Below are 19927 nucleotides of genomic sequence, written 5' to 3' on the forward strand. Positions count from 1 at the left end.
TTTGATGGCACTATGGTGTTGAATGCTGAGCTGTAGTTAATTAATAGCATTCTTACATAGGTGTTCCCTTTGTACAGGTGGGAAAGGGCAGTGTGGAGTGCAATAGAGATTGCATCATCTGTGGCTCTTTTGGGGCGGTATTTAAATTGGAGTGGGTCTAGGGATTCTGGGATAATGGTGTTGATGTGAGCCATGACCAGCCTTTCAAAGTACTTCATGGCTACAGACATGAGTGCTATGGGTCGGTAGTCATTTAGGCAGGTTACCTTAGTGTTCTTGGGCACAGGGACTATGGTGGTCTGATTGAAACATGTTGGTATTACAGACTCAATCAGGGACAGGTTGAAAATGTCAGTAAAGACCCTTGCCAGTTGGTCAGCACATGCTCGGAGTACACATCCTGGTAATCCGTTTGGCCCTGTAGCCTTGTGTATGTTGACCTTTGGCCCTGTAGCCTTGTGCATGTTGACCTGTTTAAAGGTCTTACTGACATCTGCGAAGGAGAGCGTGATCACACAGTCGTCCGGAACAGCTGATGCTCTTACGCATGCTTCAGTGTTGCTTGCCTCAAAGCAAGCATAGAATTTATTTATCTCGTGTCACTGGGAAGCTCGCGGCTGTGCTTCCCTTTGTAGCCTGTAATAGTTTGCAAGCGTCGGAGTCGGTGTGGCACGATTCAATCTTAGTCCTGTATTGAAAGTCATTGTTACCTGTAATATCTAGGTCTCTATGTGTCTTCCTATAAATAATGGGGCCAATGTGTGACATTGTGGATGTGATATTTTTTAAACAAAATAAAATGGATTTTTATGCAGTTTCACATGTACTTAGAGGAAAATGCAAATTGGCCTGTAACTCCACTTACAACAACATAGGACTATACAAACTTTCAGAAACCATGTAAGGGAAGCTAGTCTGTGTGCTCATCATCCTCACCAGGGTCTGACCTGACTGTCGTTCAGCGTAATAACTGCACGTGGTTTGACCACAACAGATTAGCGCAACAACACCAGTCAATTGAAGCGGTGGGAAACAAGCGAGTGGCCACATCTCACAAAAACGGATCAAAAATGAAATTACGGATAATTATAAGGGAGCAGGAGAACTTAGACATTGGCTAGAATAATTACAAGGACTTTTCAAGCACCAAATTGAGGAAATGTCTGAATTTCAAGGTAGGCCTATTCCAGTACTTGAATTTCTGAACTTCAAATTAAATTTGGCTACTACAAACCCCTTTGCAGTGTAACATGGAAACCGAAATGTATTTGTCATGTTTCATTACCAGATCATATTACGAAGAAGGCCACTAGGCAATGCCATTTGTCATTATATCCAGAACAGTGGTGATTTTAGCATGTAAATCTTGGTGAGGCAAACTCCCCCACATTTTTTTAATGCATGCCACCAAAGCCACAATGTAACGGCTTTCGTCCTCTTCGTCTGAAGAGGAGTAGGAAATATCGGACCAATGTGCATCGTGGTACGTATCCATAATATATTTTAATAGAATGAATACAAAATACAAAAAGAACAAGAGAATCAAAATGAAAACCAAAACAGTCCTGAATGGTGAAAACACTGAAACGGAAACAACCACCCACAACACACAATGGAAAACAGGCTACCTAAATATGGCTCCCAATCAGAGACAACAATAAACAGCTGCCTCTGATTGGGAACCACGCCAGGCCAAACACATAGAAAACATACAACCTAGAAAAAAGAACATAGACTGCCCACCCCAACTCACGCCCTGACCAACCTAACACAAAGACATAAAAAAGAAACTAAGGTCGGAACGTGACACACAACACTAAACAATACATTAAATGTACTATAATGGTGACAAACGGTGCCCACAAACTGTTAGGGCCTACATAAAGCTGTCCTAACAGCAAAGTTTTCTTTCCAGCACCATGGAGTAAATCCTTACCACTGCTACAACTGGCTATCAGCGGAGCCTTGTCTGGGAGCGAAACAGTTTATTCAACCTTATTTACTGCCTTTAAAAAAACATGGCTGATTTGCTTAACCATATGTGGTTTCTACTGACAATTGAGATGTACAAACTATGGCATAAGTGGATGACGAGTGGATGAGAAAATCCGTTATTTCGATTAAGACATTAATGAGCGATCTAGGACGGACGTAGTCAATATAACTATTTGTTCAGCACTTTTGAAATGTACAGCGACAGAATTCAAAACATGGGCCGTTCTTACAGTTTTTCCCCTCTACACCAAGTCAGAACCGTAGGCTAAATTATGAGGGGGAAAGGGACCAAATTATTAGGGTGAGGCACATGGGCTACTAACAGCTTACTACAACTACATAAACTTAGTATTACTTTCTTAGCTACAGTATACATATCTCCCTGGCATATTACGTAATTTATACAGCAATATACAATACATTTTTGGACTCACTTTGTTGTGCTGTGCTCACTTGAACAGGAAGGTGGCGCGGCAGTCCTTGTGGGCACATTTTGTCAGCAAACTTTGTCATAAAAGTCTGGTATTCTCTGGATTTATGGTGCATTCAAGACAACTGGGAACTTGGGCAAAAAAACAAGGTTGATCATAATGTCAGTTATCTTCAGGTTGGAGCTCTAGAAAGAGGCAGAGTTTCCGAGTTGGATGACCATTCAAAACATATTTTCCCAGTCAGAGCTCGTTTTTTCCCCCCAGAGTTCCTTGATTAAAACCTGCTCAGGACCTCAGACACCTTCCAACAGGACAACAACCCTAATTACACAGCCAAGACAACGCAGGAGTGGCTTCGGAACAAGTCTCTGAATGTGCTTGAGTGGCCCAGCCAGAGCCTGGGCTTGAACCTGATCAAACATCTCTGGATAGACCTGAAAATAGCTGTGCAGATATGCACCCCTACAACCCGACAGAGCTTGAGAGGATCTGCAGAAAGGAACTCCCCAAATACAGGTGTGCCAAGCTTGTAGATTCATACCCAAGAAAACTCAAGGCTGTAATCACAGCCAAAGGTGCTTCAACAAAGTACTGAGTAAAGGGTCTGAACATTTATGTTAATGTCATATTTCAGTACATTTTTTAATATTTGTTTTGCAAAAATTCTAAACCGTTTTTGCTTTGTCATTATGGGTTATTGTGTGTAGATTAATGAGGGGCAAAAACATATGTAATACATTTTAGAATAAGGCTGTAATGTAAACAAATGTAGAAAAAGTCAATGGGTCTGAATACTTTCCGAATGTACTGTATCAAGTAATGGAATTGCAAATACATCACCCCCATATGTATTTGAACAGTGATGCTAAAATTCAAAATGTGGCTCTATACTCCAGTATTTTGGATTTGAGATCCATGTTTCATATGAGGTGACAGTACAGGATGTCACCTTTTTTAAGGGTATTTTAATACCGTTTAGAAATGAAAGTACTTTATGTAAATAGTTGTCCCCCCCAGTTGAAGAAGTCATAATTCCTTATACACAATGACTACATCAAGCTTGTGTGACCAACTCGTTTGTATAGTCACAAGCCTGTAGTCATTGTGTGCAAGGAATGTGGGACTACACTAAGTGAATTTGTCCAAATACTTATGAGTTCTTTAAAGGGTGGGACTAGATACATAAAGTGCTTTCATTTCTAAATGATGACTAGATGGAGCTCTATTCCACATCAAGTAACTCAGTCAAGCAGTAAAATTGAATTTAAAAAAAGATAAAACTACACGTTATGGAACAGAGCAGACTGTGAAGAGACATGCACACACACACAGCTTTGCAAACACATGCTAACACCTGCAATCTACACACATATTTATTTTTTTAAATTTTGCTGTATTATTGATTTTGTATTGTAGATGTGTTATGGTAGAGTAGTAATATAGTAGTGTAATAATGTGTTGTGTTATGTATTGTTTTAGAGTATGTAATTGTTTATAGACCCAAGGAAAAGTAGCTGGTGCCTTGTGGCAGCTAATGGAGATCCAGAATAAAATACAAATACAAAAAAACATGAAAATACCCTCAAATAACAGCTGACATTCTATACTGTTGCCTAATATGAGATCTATCAAATCTAAAATGGAGTACTGTATAGAGCCATATATATATATATATTATTTTATTTAAAAAAAAAAATGTCTTCACTGTCCAAATACGTATGGAGGGGAGTGTATAATAATAATAATAATAATAATATATTAATACAATCTCATTTAATTTATGACCCTTGGACCTGGACTCATAGTGATGCACAGAGTGGATGTTCATAGATGTAACAGGAAATATACTTTTCAATTGAGTTAAGATGTGTGTGTATTCTTCTACAAATTAATCTGTAGTTAACGCCCACAGAATGGAAGCATTCATTTACACTAATTCACAGTGATGACTCGGATATAACCCTGAGTGATTTGCCTGTGTCTTGTCTCCAGGTCACAAAAGGTAACATCATGGTGTCTGTAATTATACTGCTGGGTCTTATGTTGACATTGTCAATTAATTGTCTGTTTAAATGGATTGAATGCATTGTGTCATGAACTTCTGTGCAATGTATTCATTTATTTAACCATTCAAACCACATCTGAGCCGTATTGTGCTGGCTCAGATATTTACTTTCATATATTTCTTTAGATACAGTGAGCTAAAAAAGTATTGGGACCGTGACACATTTTTTGTTGTTTTGGCTCTGTACTCCAGCACTTTGGATTTGAAAAGATACAATGACTATGAGGTTAAAGTGTAGACTGTCAGCTTTAATGTGAAGGTATTTTCATCCATATTGGGTGAAAGAGTTGGGACATTGCTTACATCCGCTATGACAGGCTCATTTTCCACCCTCCCTCCCAAAAGCCTGGAAGGGATGAGAGCCAAGCCTATGGGTTCGTTGGTTCAACCCCGCAGCGCGCACACGCACACACACGCACACGCACACGCACATTATGTAGCCTTAGAAATTGCTAACATCAGATAACATTCATATATTAGCAATTTCTTTCATATGATGATACAGCAGTAGCAATACAAGGTTATAAAATCTATAGAATAAACGGGAATCTGTATGGGGGAGGTGTTGGTGTATATATTCAGACCATATCCCTGTAATGCTTAAAGAAGATCTTATGTCAAGTGTTATTGAAGTGTTGTGGTTGCAGGTTCACTTGGCACATCTAAAGCCTTTTCTTTTGGGGTGTTGCTATAGGCACCAAGTGATAAGTCAGTATCTAAATAATATGTGTGAAATGCTTGATAGTGTATGTGATGTAAACCCAGAGGTCTACTTTTTTGGGGACCTGAATATTGACTCGTCTTCATCAACCTGGATGTAATCAAGTGCCTGAAATCTGGTTCAGGTTAATAATCAACCTACCAGGGTGTTTACAAACATTACAGGAACAAGATCTTGCACATGTATTGATCACATTTTTACTAATACTGTGGAAAAGCATTGCAAGTTAGAATTATGTAAAGTTAGTTTGGGAGAGGTGGAAAAATTATTTATCGATCAATAATGATGAACCTATTGGCATTGACAACTTAGATGGAAAGCTACTGTGGATGGTAGCTGACACTATAGCCACTCCTATCTGTCATAATTATCTTTAATCTGAGCCAAGAGGAAAGTCTTTGTCCTCAGGGCTGGAAAGAAGCCAAAGTCATTCCGCTACCCAAGATGCGGCCTTTACTGGTTCTAACAGCAGACCCTATCAGCTTGCTGCCAGCTCTTAGCAAACTGTTGACTTTTTGTTGTTGTTGAACAAATACAATGCTATTTCTCTGTAAATAAATGAACAGACTTTCAGCATGCTTATGTTCCTCAATGACATAAATGACCGATGATTGCTTGAAAGAAATTGATAAGAAGATTTAGGGAGCTGTACTGTTTGATTTCAGTGCAGCCTTTGATATTATTGACAATAACTTGTTGAGAAAACGTTATGTGTTATGGCTTTTCAACCTCTGCCACATTGTGGATTCAGAGCGACACAAGAAGCACTTTAATCTCACTGTAGCTCTCTGTTCTCTAAACTCATTAGGAAGTAATAGAAAACATTCAAATGGGTAAATCCCAGGTTCACAAAGAGGAACATCCATCTGGGAGAAAAACGGATTGAACACTGCCTTTTGTGAATTATCTATAGATCACGATGGAATACAAACCTAGGCAGTGTACCAGATGGGGAAAGTCATCCTGCTAGTGAAATCACATTTTCCAGGTGCATGACATCTACAAGACAGACTGAGGGCAGATTGAGCGAACGTATCATCATTTAGACAGAGCCTTAGCTAGGATGAGCCGCTTCCCTTAACCCGTTCACAGAGTCACTTTCATTACACACATGCCGCCGAAGCCTCTACAGATAGCTGGCAGGCTGGTATGGCAGATGAGCTGTGAAAAATTGGGTTATCAATTTATCCTTTAATGTACTTTGGTAGCAGTCTGTGACTAATTAAAGTGATATGCAGTCTGCGAGGAGCACAAAGAGGACATGTGGTTCATTTAGCAACCTTTAAAAAGCATTTACCTGCCACAATACAGTAACTTAAACTTGTATAGTGGTATTTAGTAGGGGAACAATACTTGATTTATCGTGAAAGCCATTTGCAACCTGTTCAGAGCAGTATATCACAACCCTTACAATAGGTTCAGCTATCCTGGTCTGAAATTACATTTCTACCAACAACATCTATTAATATTCAAGTTGGATTTGTATCGACTGATTTTAATTTCTCCTTAAATTATGTATTTTTCCATTTGATTCATTTCACTTCATTGCAGTCGTTCCTTTAATTAAAAGGTCACTTGATAATGGGAAAGCACAGAAATTATTTTCATGGCAGTCCTGAGGGATTTGTCATACATTGGTGTGTACACTGATTGTCCAAAACATTAGGAACACCTGCTCTTTCCATGACATAGACTGACCAGGTGAAAGCTATGATCCCTTATTGATGTAACTTGTTAAATCCAATTCAATCAGTGTAGATGAAGGGGAGGAGACAGGTTAAAGAAGGATTCTTAACCCTTGAGACAATTGAAACATGGATGTAACGCCTGGCTTTATCAACTTCAATTAGAGTGGGACGCATTGCATTTGTATAACTATTAGTCAACGTATGTGGATTGTATACCAGCAAATCCGGAATATTCCAACCAGGATTTCTGTAAAACCTGAGATTTTTGGGAAAGTTACCAGAATTTTGCAACCCTAGGTCTGTGATATATAATTATGAGTTATAATAGTAGCTACACTGTGTTCCAGATATGATTAGAAGAGCGTTAAATGACCACGAAACACTAAACGTCAAGGTCAATGCATAGTCTAGGTCTAGGAGGTAAATTAAAACTTTCTATAGTTGTGAAATAATTCTTACAATACATCAAATTATCAAGCCAGGACACCATTTTTTTTATATATTTCATTTCACTTAATCTCCACCTGAACAAATTGTGTACATTTCAGGAGCAGGGGAGTAAACAAGACTTAAAAAAACACTGTAAATATCATTTAAATCTTCTATTACAGGCCTGGCGCCTCTGATGATAGAAGGCTACGCTGTTTTGAGTTTCAATATTTCAAGGTGAGGGTGTACAATATGTTGTGTCCCTTACTGGCTAGACTGCTCCATTGATTACAGTGTACTCATCAGTATGACATGCATGCTAAATGCATGCTAAATGCATGCTCTTCAACCGATCGCTGCCTGCACCTGCCCGCCTGTCCAACATCACTACTCTGGACGGCTCTGACTTAGAATATGTGGACAACTACAAATACCTAGGTGTCTGGTTAGACTGTAAACTCTCCTTCCAGACTCACATCAAACATCTCCAATCCAAAGTTAAATCTAGAATTGGCTTCCTATTCCGCAACAAAGCATCCTTCACTCATGCTGCCAAACATACCCTTGTAAAACTGACCATCCTACCAATCCTCGACTTCGGTGATGTCATTTACAAAATAGCCTCCAAAACCCTACTCAATAAATTGGATGCAGTCTATCACAGTGCCATCCGTTTTGTCACCAAAGCCCCATATACTACCCACCACTGCGACCTGTACACTCTCGTTGGCTGGCCCTCGCTTCATACTCGTCGCCAAACCCACTGGTTCCAGGTCATCTACAAGACCCTGCTAGGTAAAGTCCCCCCTTATCTCAGCTCGCTGGTCACCATAGCAACACCTACCTGTAGCACGCGCTCCAGCAGGTTTATCTCTCTGGTCACCCCCAAAACCAATTCTTCCTTTGGCCGCCTCTCCTTCCAGTTCTCTGCTGCCAATGACTGGAACGAACTACAAAAATCTCTGAAACTGGAAACACTTATCTCCCTCACTAGCTTTAAGCACCAGCTGTCAGAGCAGCTCATAGATTACTGCACCTGTACATAGCCCATCTATAATTTAGCCCAAACAACTACCTCTTTACCTACTGTATTTATTTATTTATTTTGCTCCTTTGCACCCCATTATTTCTGTCTCTACTTTGCGCTTTCTTCCACTGCAAACCAACCATTCCAGTGTTTTTAGTTTTTATTTTACTTGCTGTGTTGTATTTACTTCGCCACCATGGCCTTTTTATATTTTTATTTATTTATACATATATTTGTTTGCCTTCACCTCCCTTATCTCACCTCACTTGCTCACATTGTATATAGACTTATTTTTTTTCACTGTATCATTGACTATATGTTTGTTTTACTCCATGTGTAACTATGTGTTGTTGTATGTGTCGAACTGCTTTGCTTTATCTTGGCCAGGTCGCAATTGTAAATGAGAACGTGTTCTCAATTTGCCTACCTGGTTAAATAAAGGTTAAATAAAAATAAATAAAAATCCCACACAGCGGGGCAACTTTCTATATTTTTTTATTTAACCTTTAATAACTAGGCAACTTGCTGCTTAAAGATGTCAATAACGAATCTGCCAAGTCTGCCACTCCTTTTTCAAAGGACGAGATCCCCAAAATATACTCATCACTAGCCCTGTTTATACCTAGTTCTTACATGTGTCCTTCATCCAGATATTGTGCTGATCATGTCAGTTTACACTTATAAGATCTGAACACATAAGTATTTTAAATTGTCTACACCTGTCTAAATATATGGGCACAATCAGAATGTGGACAAGATTAGGACAAAGGACACATGTTAGCACCAGGTATAAACAGGGCTAGTGACTGATCAATCTACCTTAGCCGCCCCATTATTTTCCTACCTTCAAGCCCTACCCCCTTCTCTTTGTTTCATGTTTCTTCCTGTTGTTAGTCTGGCATTGTTTTAGTTTCTACCATTGTAAAGCACTATATAAATCCCATGTATTACTATTACTACTATTGGCTCTTCCCAGTGTAGGCATGCCGCAAAGGAGGGCACAATTTGGAAACAGCCAATAGAAGCAATTTTGGCAGATTTATAATCGAGCGAGCTTGTTTTGCAAGGCCCGGTCCCTTGGCTGTTGCCCGGGTGGGCGGAGTTAGCACTTCAGATTAACAAACGTTAATAGCCATTTGAATCAGAGACAAATGGAACAGTGTCATGGTGCTGTCTGAGAAACAAGTCTTGCTTTTTTGATCTGTCTGACAATTAGTCCTTATCTGTCGTGTTTTAGTTAGTGACCAACATTTGCCGCCCCCGACTCTACAGCAATTGATTACAACAGCAAACTCTACCTTTGGTTACATGGTTCGGCTTCCCCCACCTGTGCAAAACAAGCTCACACACTCCATTGTTGTTCATGGCTGTAAACAGGAAGTCGCCTCGCTGTGTACCGTATGATATCATGTCATATTGCTGAGCCTGTGAAACCAATGGCCAATATCACAAAACTGTGCACAAATGTAAGTAGGAGGTTGGTGGCACCACAAGGTAATGATGGGAGCGGAATTGGGAATGGTATCAAGTACATCAAAAACATGGTTTCTAGGTGTTTGATGCCATTCCATTCCCTCCGTTCCTGCCATTATTATGAGCCGTTCTCCCCTCAGCAGCCTCCACTGACAAGCAATGTCGGTTTGACTGCAACTCCTGCATTAACCTACAAACTGAAACCAATAAACCCCCATCCATGTGAGTTGTGTTGATGTAACCCAATGGAAAGTGATACAAATTGACATGCTGCATCTGTCTTACTTCTAGTAAAATGTTAAGACATTTAAGCAACTGTGTGTTTGCATAAAATGTGAGTTTAGCAGGTGTCAAACAAACGGCTCAAAAGTAACCCATTCCACTTCAATAGACATTCACATAAAGTATCTTCCACACACATATTAGCTACATATATTTACAGCACAGAGATACACTGCTTCAAAATATGACAAAGAATATTACTTGAGAGATGTGTAGTCTTTGGTCAAGTGTGCAGTCCTGCCTGTAAGTTTGACCCTTCTAAGAGACTGAACATTTTACTTTTGGCACTTGATGCTGCCTAGATCCACAGAGGTGCTTTGGACTATCCCTTCTCAACTGGGATCAATGGCCAAGGACCAGATAGAAAGACAATATGCCACTGAGACCGAGTGCACCCCCTCCTGCTCAGCTTTTAATTGACCCACTCAATGGCTTCACAGTTGACTGCACGGTGGGCTCAGGCCAGGCAGACACATTACTTTCCACTGCACAGATGATTTTCAACACAAACACACTTCTACAACATTTGGATCCTGGCCACTTTAAAACCATTGTGCACAATGATCACAGAAGCAGTACGAAAAAAAGGTATCTCATACAAACCAATACACAATGACGGTGAGACATACAGTGTGTATTTTCATCAATATACATGACATCCTAATGGATGTCTAAGTCAACATGTGACACCAATTCAGTGGCCATGGGGTCACTTTCAGTCTATGTACCTAATACTGAAGGGTTATGGCATCTTCCTCCTGAGCATACACCGTTGATGTTTCGCATAAATGGTATCTACAGTAATGTGATCAACAACTGAAAAATAAAGACATTTAGAGGCATATGATGCACGTATAGACCTATATGCATGATAAATATGGGAGTGACAATAACTGCATATACATTACTATTATGTACATGACATAATTCAAAGATACAGTACTCACATATGAACAGCACATAGCGCCATCAATCGAGATTGGGGTGGGTTTAAAAAGAAACTATGAAAATTGTCCTGTTCATCACATCAATGTAAAAATCTATCAGGTAATTGGCAGTAATGTTGTGATCATGCATCAGATATACATTTTCTTACAAAAAATTTATAGAACGAGAAAAAATGGACATGAATACGGTGGTTCTCCTCCCATATTCTACACCTGCCCTTAGCAGTCTGAAATGAATATAAATTCTGATGGATTGGTACACCTGATCACAGATATGTCAAAGAAATGCTTTACAGAAGACATTTTGGACATTTTATGATCAGGAAAAAAGCTCCTGATGGATTTATCTGGGTCTGTAAAATGCTAACATTTACCACATCCTTTCAAACTACACAGACCATCCATTACGAACAGCTCAACCAATCAAAAACAGACCAATTTTGTCTGAACGTGCTCTAAATTTGGAAACTCACTGGTTGACTTGCAGATAGAGGGGAATTTGCAAAGAATTGCCTACACCAATCAAAAGGGTCCCCTCTGCTCTGTCCCCATAAAGATATGCTCAATAATGGTAACTTACAGTTCCAAAAAGCATGACACATATAGTAATGATACATAATGCTTAGTATCTAGGCACAATTCATGTAGTCCCAGCCACTTTAAGATCAGCATGAACAATCACCCCTTAAAACAAAGCCTAAATCACCTTCATTTCCACCATCAAAACCACATGGCAGTAAAAGTGACCATTCTTTCTTAAACACTACTTTCCATGCACTTACATTACGTTAAGCTTATGACTATGTGTTTAACTTTTTGATTTGTTTATATTTTTCATTGCACTGTTGAGGAAGCTCGCAAGTAAGCATTTAATTGCACCGTTTATGCTGTATTGATTTGATTACCGTTACCCTTGGCTGGACTTGCCTAACCTACAACATCGCCATAGTTGCAAAACCATTTCCCTTCCACAGGGACTTGGCCAAAGCTTGTTAGGGGGCATTAGGGAAGCCAACAGGTACAGTATGTGGGTAATTCAATCAGCGCTGTGTTACAAAGTGCAACAGTTTTCTTTCTTCATGGTGTGCAAAGACTGTGAATGGGCATGGGCTCGGCCCATTCACATTCTCTGGATGGATATTGGCCACTCTCTCTCTCTGTATCTTTCCACACAACACTAAAGCTCAGTCTGGTCTGTGTGGCCCAATGTCATTGATCTCTATAGCTGGAGACCGGTTTGCCCCAGGGGACATTGTCCATGTGTCTGTGCCTAGGGGCATCTAGGCTCCAGGCTTCGGGGAAGCCCACAGTGGGACACAGGGCAGCGGGAAGAAAGAGCCCTCAGGCAGGGCCGGCAGCTGACCAGGACCCCCACTGGAGAAATAGACACCTCAGGGCCGATGGAACCTGCCAAGGCACAGGGAAAACAGATGCTGTTGGTTCAGAGCGGCAGTCTACCTATTATAGTACACTGCATACTAGTACTAAATCAAAACAGCAGTTTATTATCTTGTATGACTCATAACATAATGTAGTATAATGGCTGGGGGTCAATAAGGTCGAAGTTGTCATTACCTGGTGAATTGCTTGCTCTCTTCATGAACTTCCATCTCTTTGCTTTTGAACTCATTCAGTTCTTTACGGATAGCAGCCTGAGGGAATATAAACATTCAAGATCAAAGTCTTCATTTACAAAGAAGAACAAAAAAAAAAAAAAAAAGTCAGAACATCAATACTTTCAGACAGGTAAACATGTTTCATATAACTGAAGATTAAAGATGCAATATGCAGAAATCGCTCCACCATTTCCTGGTTGCTAAAATTAGAATAATTTGCCTAACTTCAGTTTGTGACAAAACAAGAAATGTATAGTGTAGAGAATCATTGTACAATCTAGACCACTGTGAAATATATTTTCAATAACCAAAAATATTGTATTTTCAGCTGTTTGAAGCTAGTGTACAAAACTGAAAGTAAAAGGTGCAAAATCAAAAAAACATAGATATAGCACACATTCAACATCACTTTCAATGAGAATGACATATCTATAACTCACATTTCTATGTGAATTTGGTCAGGTTGCCCAAAAAGTTACATATTGCAGCTTTAAATGATAAATCATTATTATTATTTGTGAATAATGTATTTAGAGTATGGTTCAGTTGCTGGCCAGTATGTGGTATGCATGAGGAATGAAATTCTAACAAAACGTTTTTTAATTACACCTTTTTATAACCTGTCTTATTCCAAGTATTTAATCACATTACGAATGTCATGTATTTTAGGTTCTCTTGCAATAACATTATACAGTAGGAGTCTGGGACCTACTTTGTCAGCTGGAGTGAGCCTGGTCCAGGGTTTGTCTGCACGGCGGTCATAGTCCTTAGCATCTGTGCACTCCACATACTCATTGAAGCGCAGAATCCGCCGAGCCACCAGCTCTGCTACTGTGGGCCTCACACTCAGCTACACACACACACAAGTAACCAGTGATTGACAACTGTAAATTGGGACTTGTAGATAAAACATTTGGGGCCCGGGAGAAGATGGGTAGAGAGTTGTGGGGAAAGTTTAACTGCTTCCACGGTGCCATACGGGAGCACAGTTTGGAACTAGACTCCGGTTCTCAATATAGCTGAGGTCAAGCCTCGTTGGCCTAACCCTGGCCAATCCCCTCTTCCCAATCCCCTCTTCCCTCCCTACCACCACTGGGGGCGAGCAATCTGAGGAATTTCAAAGCAGCCTGATGCTACACTTTGAGGCATGCTGCTCACACAGAGTTGGAATGCCCTACAGTGTGCACTGTGGCAACTGAGTCATACGATTGCTGAATTTTACATTGTCAAAAAACAAAAAAAGTTAACTAATTTACAAGGAACAAATGAGTTAGAAATGTGTTTGGTAATTCAGAAATCAAGACATTGTTTGGTAATTCATTATATTGAGTTCAGTCCATATATTCAGTCTACATGAGTTTGACATGTGTTTGGTTCCAGTTATATCAGTTCCAGCTGTGTCCACCAGATGGATCTGTGTACCAAATATACAGTGCATTCGGAAAGTATTCAGACTCATTGACTTTTTCCAAAATTTGTTACATTACAGCCTTGTTCTACAGTTGATTAAATCACCCCCCCCCCCCCCCCCCCCCAATCTGCACACAATACCTTATAATGACAAAGTGAAAACAGGTTTTTAGAAATGTTTGCACATTTATAAAAACGAATAAACAGAAATACCTTACATACAAAAGTATTCAGACCCTTTGCCCTACGACTCGAAATTGAGCTCAGGTGCATCCTGTTTCCATTGATCATCCTTGAGATGTGGTAAATTCAATTGATTGGACATGATTTGGAAAGGCACACACCTGTCAACAGTTGAAGTTGGAAGTTTACATACACTTAGGTTGGAGTCATTAAAACTCGTTTTCAACCACTCCACTTCAACCACTCCAACCACTCTAACAAACTATAGTTTTGGCAAGTCGGTTAGAACATCTACTTTGTACATGACACAAGTAATTTTTCCAACAATTGTTTACAGACAGATTATTTCACTTATAATTCACTGTATCACAATTCCAGTGGGTCAGAAGTTTACATACACTAAGTTGACTGTGCCTTTAAACAGCTTGGAAAATTCCAGAAAATGATGTCATGGCTTTAGAAGCTTCTGATAAATTATGTCAATTAGCCTGAGTCAAATGGAGGTGTACCTGTGGATGTATTTCAAGGCCTACCTTCAAACGCAGTGCCTCTTTGCTTGACATCATGGGAAAATCAAAAGAAATCAGCCAAAACCTCAGAAAAAAAACTGTGGACCTCCACAAGTCTGGTTCATCCTTGGGAGCAATTTCCAAACGCCTGAAGGTACCACGTTCATCTGTACAAACAATAGTACGCAAGTATAAACACCATGGGAACACGCAGCCATCATACCGCTCAGGAAGGAGGCGCGTTCTGTCTCCTAGAGATGAACGTACTTTGGTGTGAAAAGTGCAAATCAATCCCAGAATAACAGCAAAGGACCCTGTGAAGATGCTGGAGGAAACAGGTACAAAAGTATCTATATCCACAGTGAAAGAGTCCTATATCGACATAACCTGAAAGGCCGCTCAGCAAGGAAGAAGCCACTGCTCCAAAACCGACATAAAAAAGCCAGACTACGGTTTGCAACTGCACATGGGGACAAAGATCGTACTTTTTGGAGAAATGTCCTCCGGTCTGATGAAACAAAAATATAACTATTTGGCCATAATGACCATTGTTATGTTTGGAGAACACCATCTCAACCTTGAAGCACAGGGGTGGCAGCATCATGTTGTGGGGGTGCTTTGCTGCAGGAGGGACAGGTGCATTTCACAAAATAGATTGCATCATGAGGCAGGAAAATTATATGGATATATTGAAGCAACATCTCAAGACATCAGTCAGGAAGTTAAAGCTTGGTCGCAAATGGGTCTTCCAAATGGAGAATGGACAACCCCAAGCATACTTCCAAAGTTGTGGCAAAATGGCTTAAGGACAACAAAGTCAAGGTATTGGAGTGGCCATCACAAAACCCTGACCTCAATCCTATAGAACATTTGTGGGCAAAACTGAAAAAGCGTGTGCGAGCAAGGAGGCCTACAAACCTGACTCAGTTCCACCAGCTCTGTCAGGAGGAATGGGCCAAAATTCACCCAACTTATTGTGGGAAGTTTGTGGAAGGCTACCCGAAAAGTTTGACCCAAGTTAAACAAGTTAAAAGGCAATGCTACCAAATACTAATTGAGTGTATGTAAACTTTTGACCCACTGGGAATGTGATGAAAGAAATAAAAGCTGACATAAATCATTCTCTCTACTATTATTCTGACATTTTCACATTCCTAAAATAAAGTGGTGATCCTAACTGACCTAAGACAGGGAATTTTTACTAGGATTAAATGTCAGGAATTGTGAAAAACTGAGTTTAAATGTATTTGGCTAAGGTGTATGTAAACTTCCGACTTCAACTGTATATAAAAGGTCCCACAGTTGACAGTTCATGTCAGAGCAAAAACCAAGCCATGAGGTCGAAGGAATTGTCCGTAGAGCTCCGAGACAGGATTGTGTCGAGGCACAGATCTGGGGAAGGGTACCAAAACAATTGGGTCCCCAAGAACACAGTGGCGTCCATAATTCTTAAATGGAAGAAGTTTGCCACCACCAAGACTCTTCCTAGAGCTGGCCACCCGGCCAAACTGAGCAATCGGGGGAGAAGGGCCTTGGTCAGGGAGTTGAACAAGAACCCAATGGTCATTCTGACATGGCTCCGGAGTTCCTCTGTGAAGATTAGAGAATCTTCTAGAAGGACAACCATCTCTGCAGCACTCTACCAATCAGGCCTTTATGGTAGTGTGACCAGACGGAAGCCACTCCTCAGTAAAAAGTGCATGACTGCCCGCTTGGAGTTTGCCAAAAGTCACCTAAAGACTCTCAGACCATGAGAAACAAGATTCTCTGGTTTGATGAAACCAAGATTGAACTCTTTGGCCTGAATGCCAAGCGTCATGTCTGGACGAAACCTGGCACCATCCCTACGGTGAAGCATGGTGGTGGCAGCATCATGCTGTGTGGATGTTTTTCAGCGTCAGGGACTGGGAGACTAGTCAGGATAGATGGAAAGATTAACCGAGCAAAGTACAGAGAGACCCTTGATGAAGAGCGCTCTGGACCTCAGACATGGGCCAAGGTTCACCTTCCAACAGGACAACGACCCTAAGCACACAGCCAAGACAACGCAGGAGTGGCTTCAGGACAAGTCTCTGAATGTCCTTGAGTGGCTCAGCCAGAGCCCGAACATCTCTGGAGAGACCTGAAAATAGCTGTGCAGCGACACTCCCCATCCAACCTGACAGAGCTTGAGAGGATCTGCAGTGAAGAATGGGAGAAACTCCCCAAATTCAGGTTGCGCCAAGCTTGTAGCGTCATACCCATGAAGACTCGAGGCTGTAATCGCTGCCAAAGATGCTTCAAAAAAGTACTGAGTAAAGGGTCTGAATACTTTTGTAAATGTGACATTTCATTATTATTATTTTATTTATTTATTAATGTGCAAAAATGTCAAACGTTGTCTTTGTTATTATGGGGTATTGTATGTAGATTGATGAGGAGCAAAAAAAACTATTTAACACATTTTAGAATAAGGCTGTAACGTAACAAAATGTGGAAAAAATCAAGGGGCCTGAATACTTTTCGAATGCACTGTATCAACACGAGTCATTACATTAATTTTATGTCTAATGAGATGTGGACATTCAGCAAGCCTAATATTGGTGTGCCTAAATAAAGTATAAATGACAGTACCTTTCGGGAGAGTCTTCTTTTAATCTCTTGTATGGCTTCATGTTTATCAGCTTCATTCGTCTCTGCAGTGAAATTAAAAAGAAGTTGTAAGTAGGCTAAGGTGGTACTTCACTGCCCAATATAGTGATTATTAATTAAGCAATGTGGTTAATAGAAAGTCTGGAAATGATACAGTGCTCATCTTTCCCATTGATTTTGGAACATGCCATATGGCTGCATCTACAAAAACAGATGGCCTGAAACATGGACTTATCTCAACAGTCTGCTTTTGAGGTCTGAAAACATCTGACAAACTTTGATTTGGAGTCGTATTTTCTTAACCATACATAGTCAACTCTTTAAACCAGAGCACAATGTAGACCTGTGTTATATTCTTCAACAGGTAGTTGTTGAGTGTGTGACAGATGTGCATAGAGTCCCTGGGAGGCGTGCAACCTTTGCCATCTGCTTTCAATAAGGCAACAGTCAGTTAACTGCCCTCTCCCTCTTAGCCTCATGCATTATGATTCCACCACAAAGATCTCATAAATAATGCAGTAACACCCCAGCAAGATTACAACAACAAAATGGCCCCTTCTTTCACTGCTTCCTGTTTAATAGACAGGAAGTCTCCACGTGAGCATTGACTGTATTACAGGAACATGTTTTAAGCCTGTTGATCAAATGGTAGTCCTTAGATTTTTCTGTAAAGTGTGTTCCGATGCACTTTAGATTAAGTTTGATTTGCTTAGAACAAAGTTAGCTTCTAGGAGATAGAGAGAATGACCAGGTAAACATAAATAACACATTCCTATTGACTTTTATCCTGACCTTCTCTGACCCAAAAATGTAAAACATTGTCTGGCACGATAAGAGCTCAAGATGTTATTCTCTTAGAAATGTTAATTCTTCACTGGTCATGCTCAATCTGGCGTAATGTGTTTCACAAAATTGATTTACTAACCAATAAACTGGGCAAGTAGATGAGCCATCAGTCGATAACTGGACTCCCCCCACATCAATGCACCATTAGACCTTGATGCACAGCTGTCCAAGCCAGGAGAACAACTTCACCTTTGTCTTGGATTCCAGCGGGGCAAATTTATTCACATACACCGTATCCTTATGAAATCGTAACTGGTCTAGCATCAACCTTTGACTGAATGGGATAAAGTCATCAGCTGTTTAGGTCATGTGGAACTGAACTATCAACACTGAACAAAAATAAACGCAACATATAAAGTGTTGGTCTTTGCCAAGATAATCCATCCCCCTGACAGGTGTGGCATATCAAGAATCTGATTAAACAGCATGATCATGACACCGGTGCACCTTGTGCTGGGGACAATAAAAGGCCACTCTAAAATATGCATATTTGTCACACTACACAATGCCACAGATGTCTCAAGTTTTGAGGGAGTGTGCAATTTGCATGCTGACTGCAGGAATGTCCACCAGAGCTGTTGCCAGATAATTGAATGTTAATTTCTCTACCATAAGCTGCCTCCAACGTTGTTGTAGAGAACCGCAGACCACATGTATGGCTTCTTGTGGGCGAGTGGTTTGCTAATGTCAACGTTGTAAAAAAAGTGGCCCGCGGTGGGGTTATGGTATGGGTAGGCATAAACTATGGACAACAAACACAATTACATTTTAAAATCGATGGAAATTTGAATGCACAGAGATACCGTGACGAGATCCTGGAGGTCCATTGTTGTGCCATTCATCCGCCACCATCACCTCATGTTTCAGCATTATAATCCACGGCCCCATGTCACAAGGATCTGTACACAATTCCTGGAAGCTGAAAATGTCCCAGTTCTTCCATGGCCTGCATACTCACCAGACATGTCATCCATTGAGCACGTTTGGGATGCTCTGGATCGACGTGTACGACAGCGTGTTCCAGTTCCTGCCAATATCCAGAAACTTCGCACAGCCATTGAAGAGGAGTGGGACAACATTCCACAGCCCACAATCAACAGCCTGATCAACTATGCGAAGGAGATGTTTCGCACTGCATGAGGCAAATTATGCTCACACCAGATACTGACTAGTTTTCTGATCCACGCCCCTATCTGTTTTTTTAAAGGTATCGGTGACCAAAAGATGTATATCTGTATTCCAAGTCGTGAAATCCATAGATTAGGGCCTAATTTTTTTTATTTAAATTGACTGATTTCCTTATATGAACTGTAACTCAAGTAACAATTTCAGAGATTTGACTGTTACGTTTATATTTTTGTTCAGTATATAATCTGAAAAACACACATGACCAAAGCCAGAAGACAAACAGACCTTGTGTGGAGGAAATGTCTTGTACAGTACTAAGGGGTTGTCTGACTGGGGCCAATGTGGTGCTGTCTGTCTGTGGTGGCATATGTCTGTCGTCACTCACGTTTCAGAATGTTCCTCTGCTCCAGTTCCTCAGTGCTGGGCCTCTGACTAAGTCGTCTGTGAGGGACAGAGGGAGAATGAAACGAGACAATGCCTCAGTGATTTGGGAACAGGGGTGAGTTCCCCAAAAGCTTTGTAGCACTAAGATCATCTTAAGTCCCT

At 40.5% G+C, this 19927-nt stretch overlaps 1 protein-coding gene across 4 annotated transcripts in view; it reads right to left on the reverse strand.

Moving 5' to 3' along the window:
* Positions 1-10496: 10496 nt before the first annotated feature.
* Positions 10497-19927, reverse strand: part of LOC139580609 (phosphatase and actin regulator 2-like) — a 58562-nt gene continuing 49131 nt past the window's right edge. For all 4 annotated transcript variants that reach the window (XM_071409463.1, XM_071409461.1, XM_071409460.1 and 1 more), the window contains 5 exons: positions 19767-19822; positions 17390-17451; positions 13387-13524; positions 12634-12710; positions 10497-12465 (listed from right to left, as the gene is read on the reverse strand). In XM_071409463.1, the coding sequence (XP_071265564.1) occupies positions 12450-12465; positions 12634-12710; positions 13387-13524; positions 17390-17451; positions 19767-19822 (349 nt within the window). In that variant the 3' untranslated portion in view covers positions 10497-12449. The remainder of the gene's footprint in view (positions 12466-12633; positions 12711-13386; positions 13525-17389; positions 17452-19766; positions 19823-19927) is intronic.

Source organism: Salvelinus alpinus, chromosome 7, assembly GCF_045679555.1.
Source record: "Salvelinus alpinus chromosome 7, SLU_Salpinus.1, whole genome shotgun sequence".
Lineage (NCBI taxonomy): Eukaryota > Metazoa > Chordata > Actinopteri > Salmoniformes > Salmonidae > Salvelinus > Salvelinus alpinus.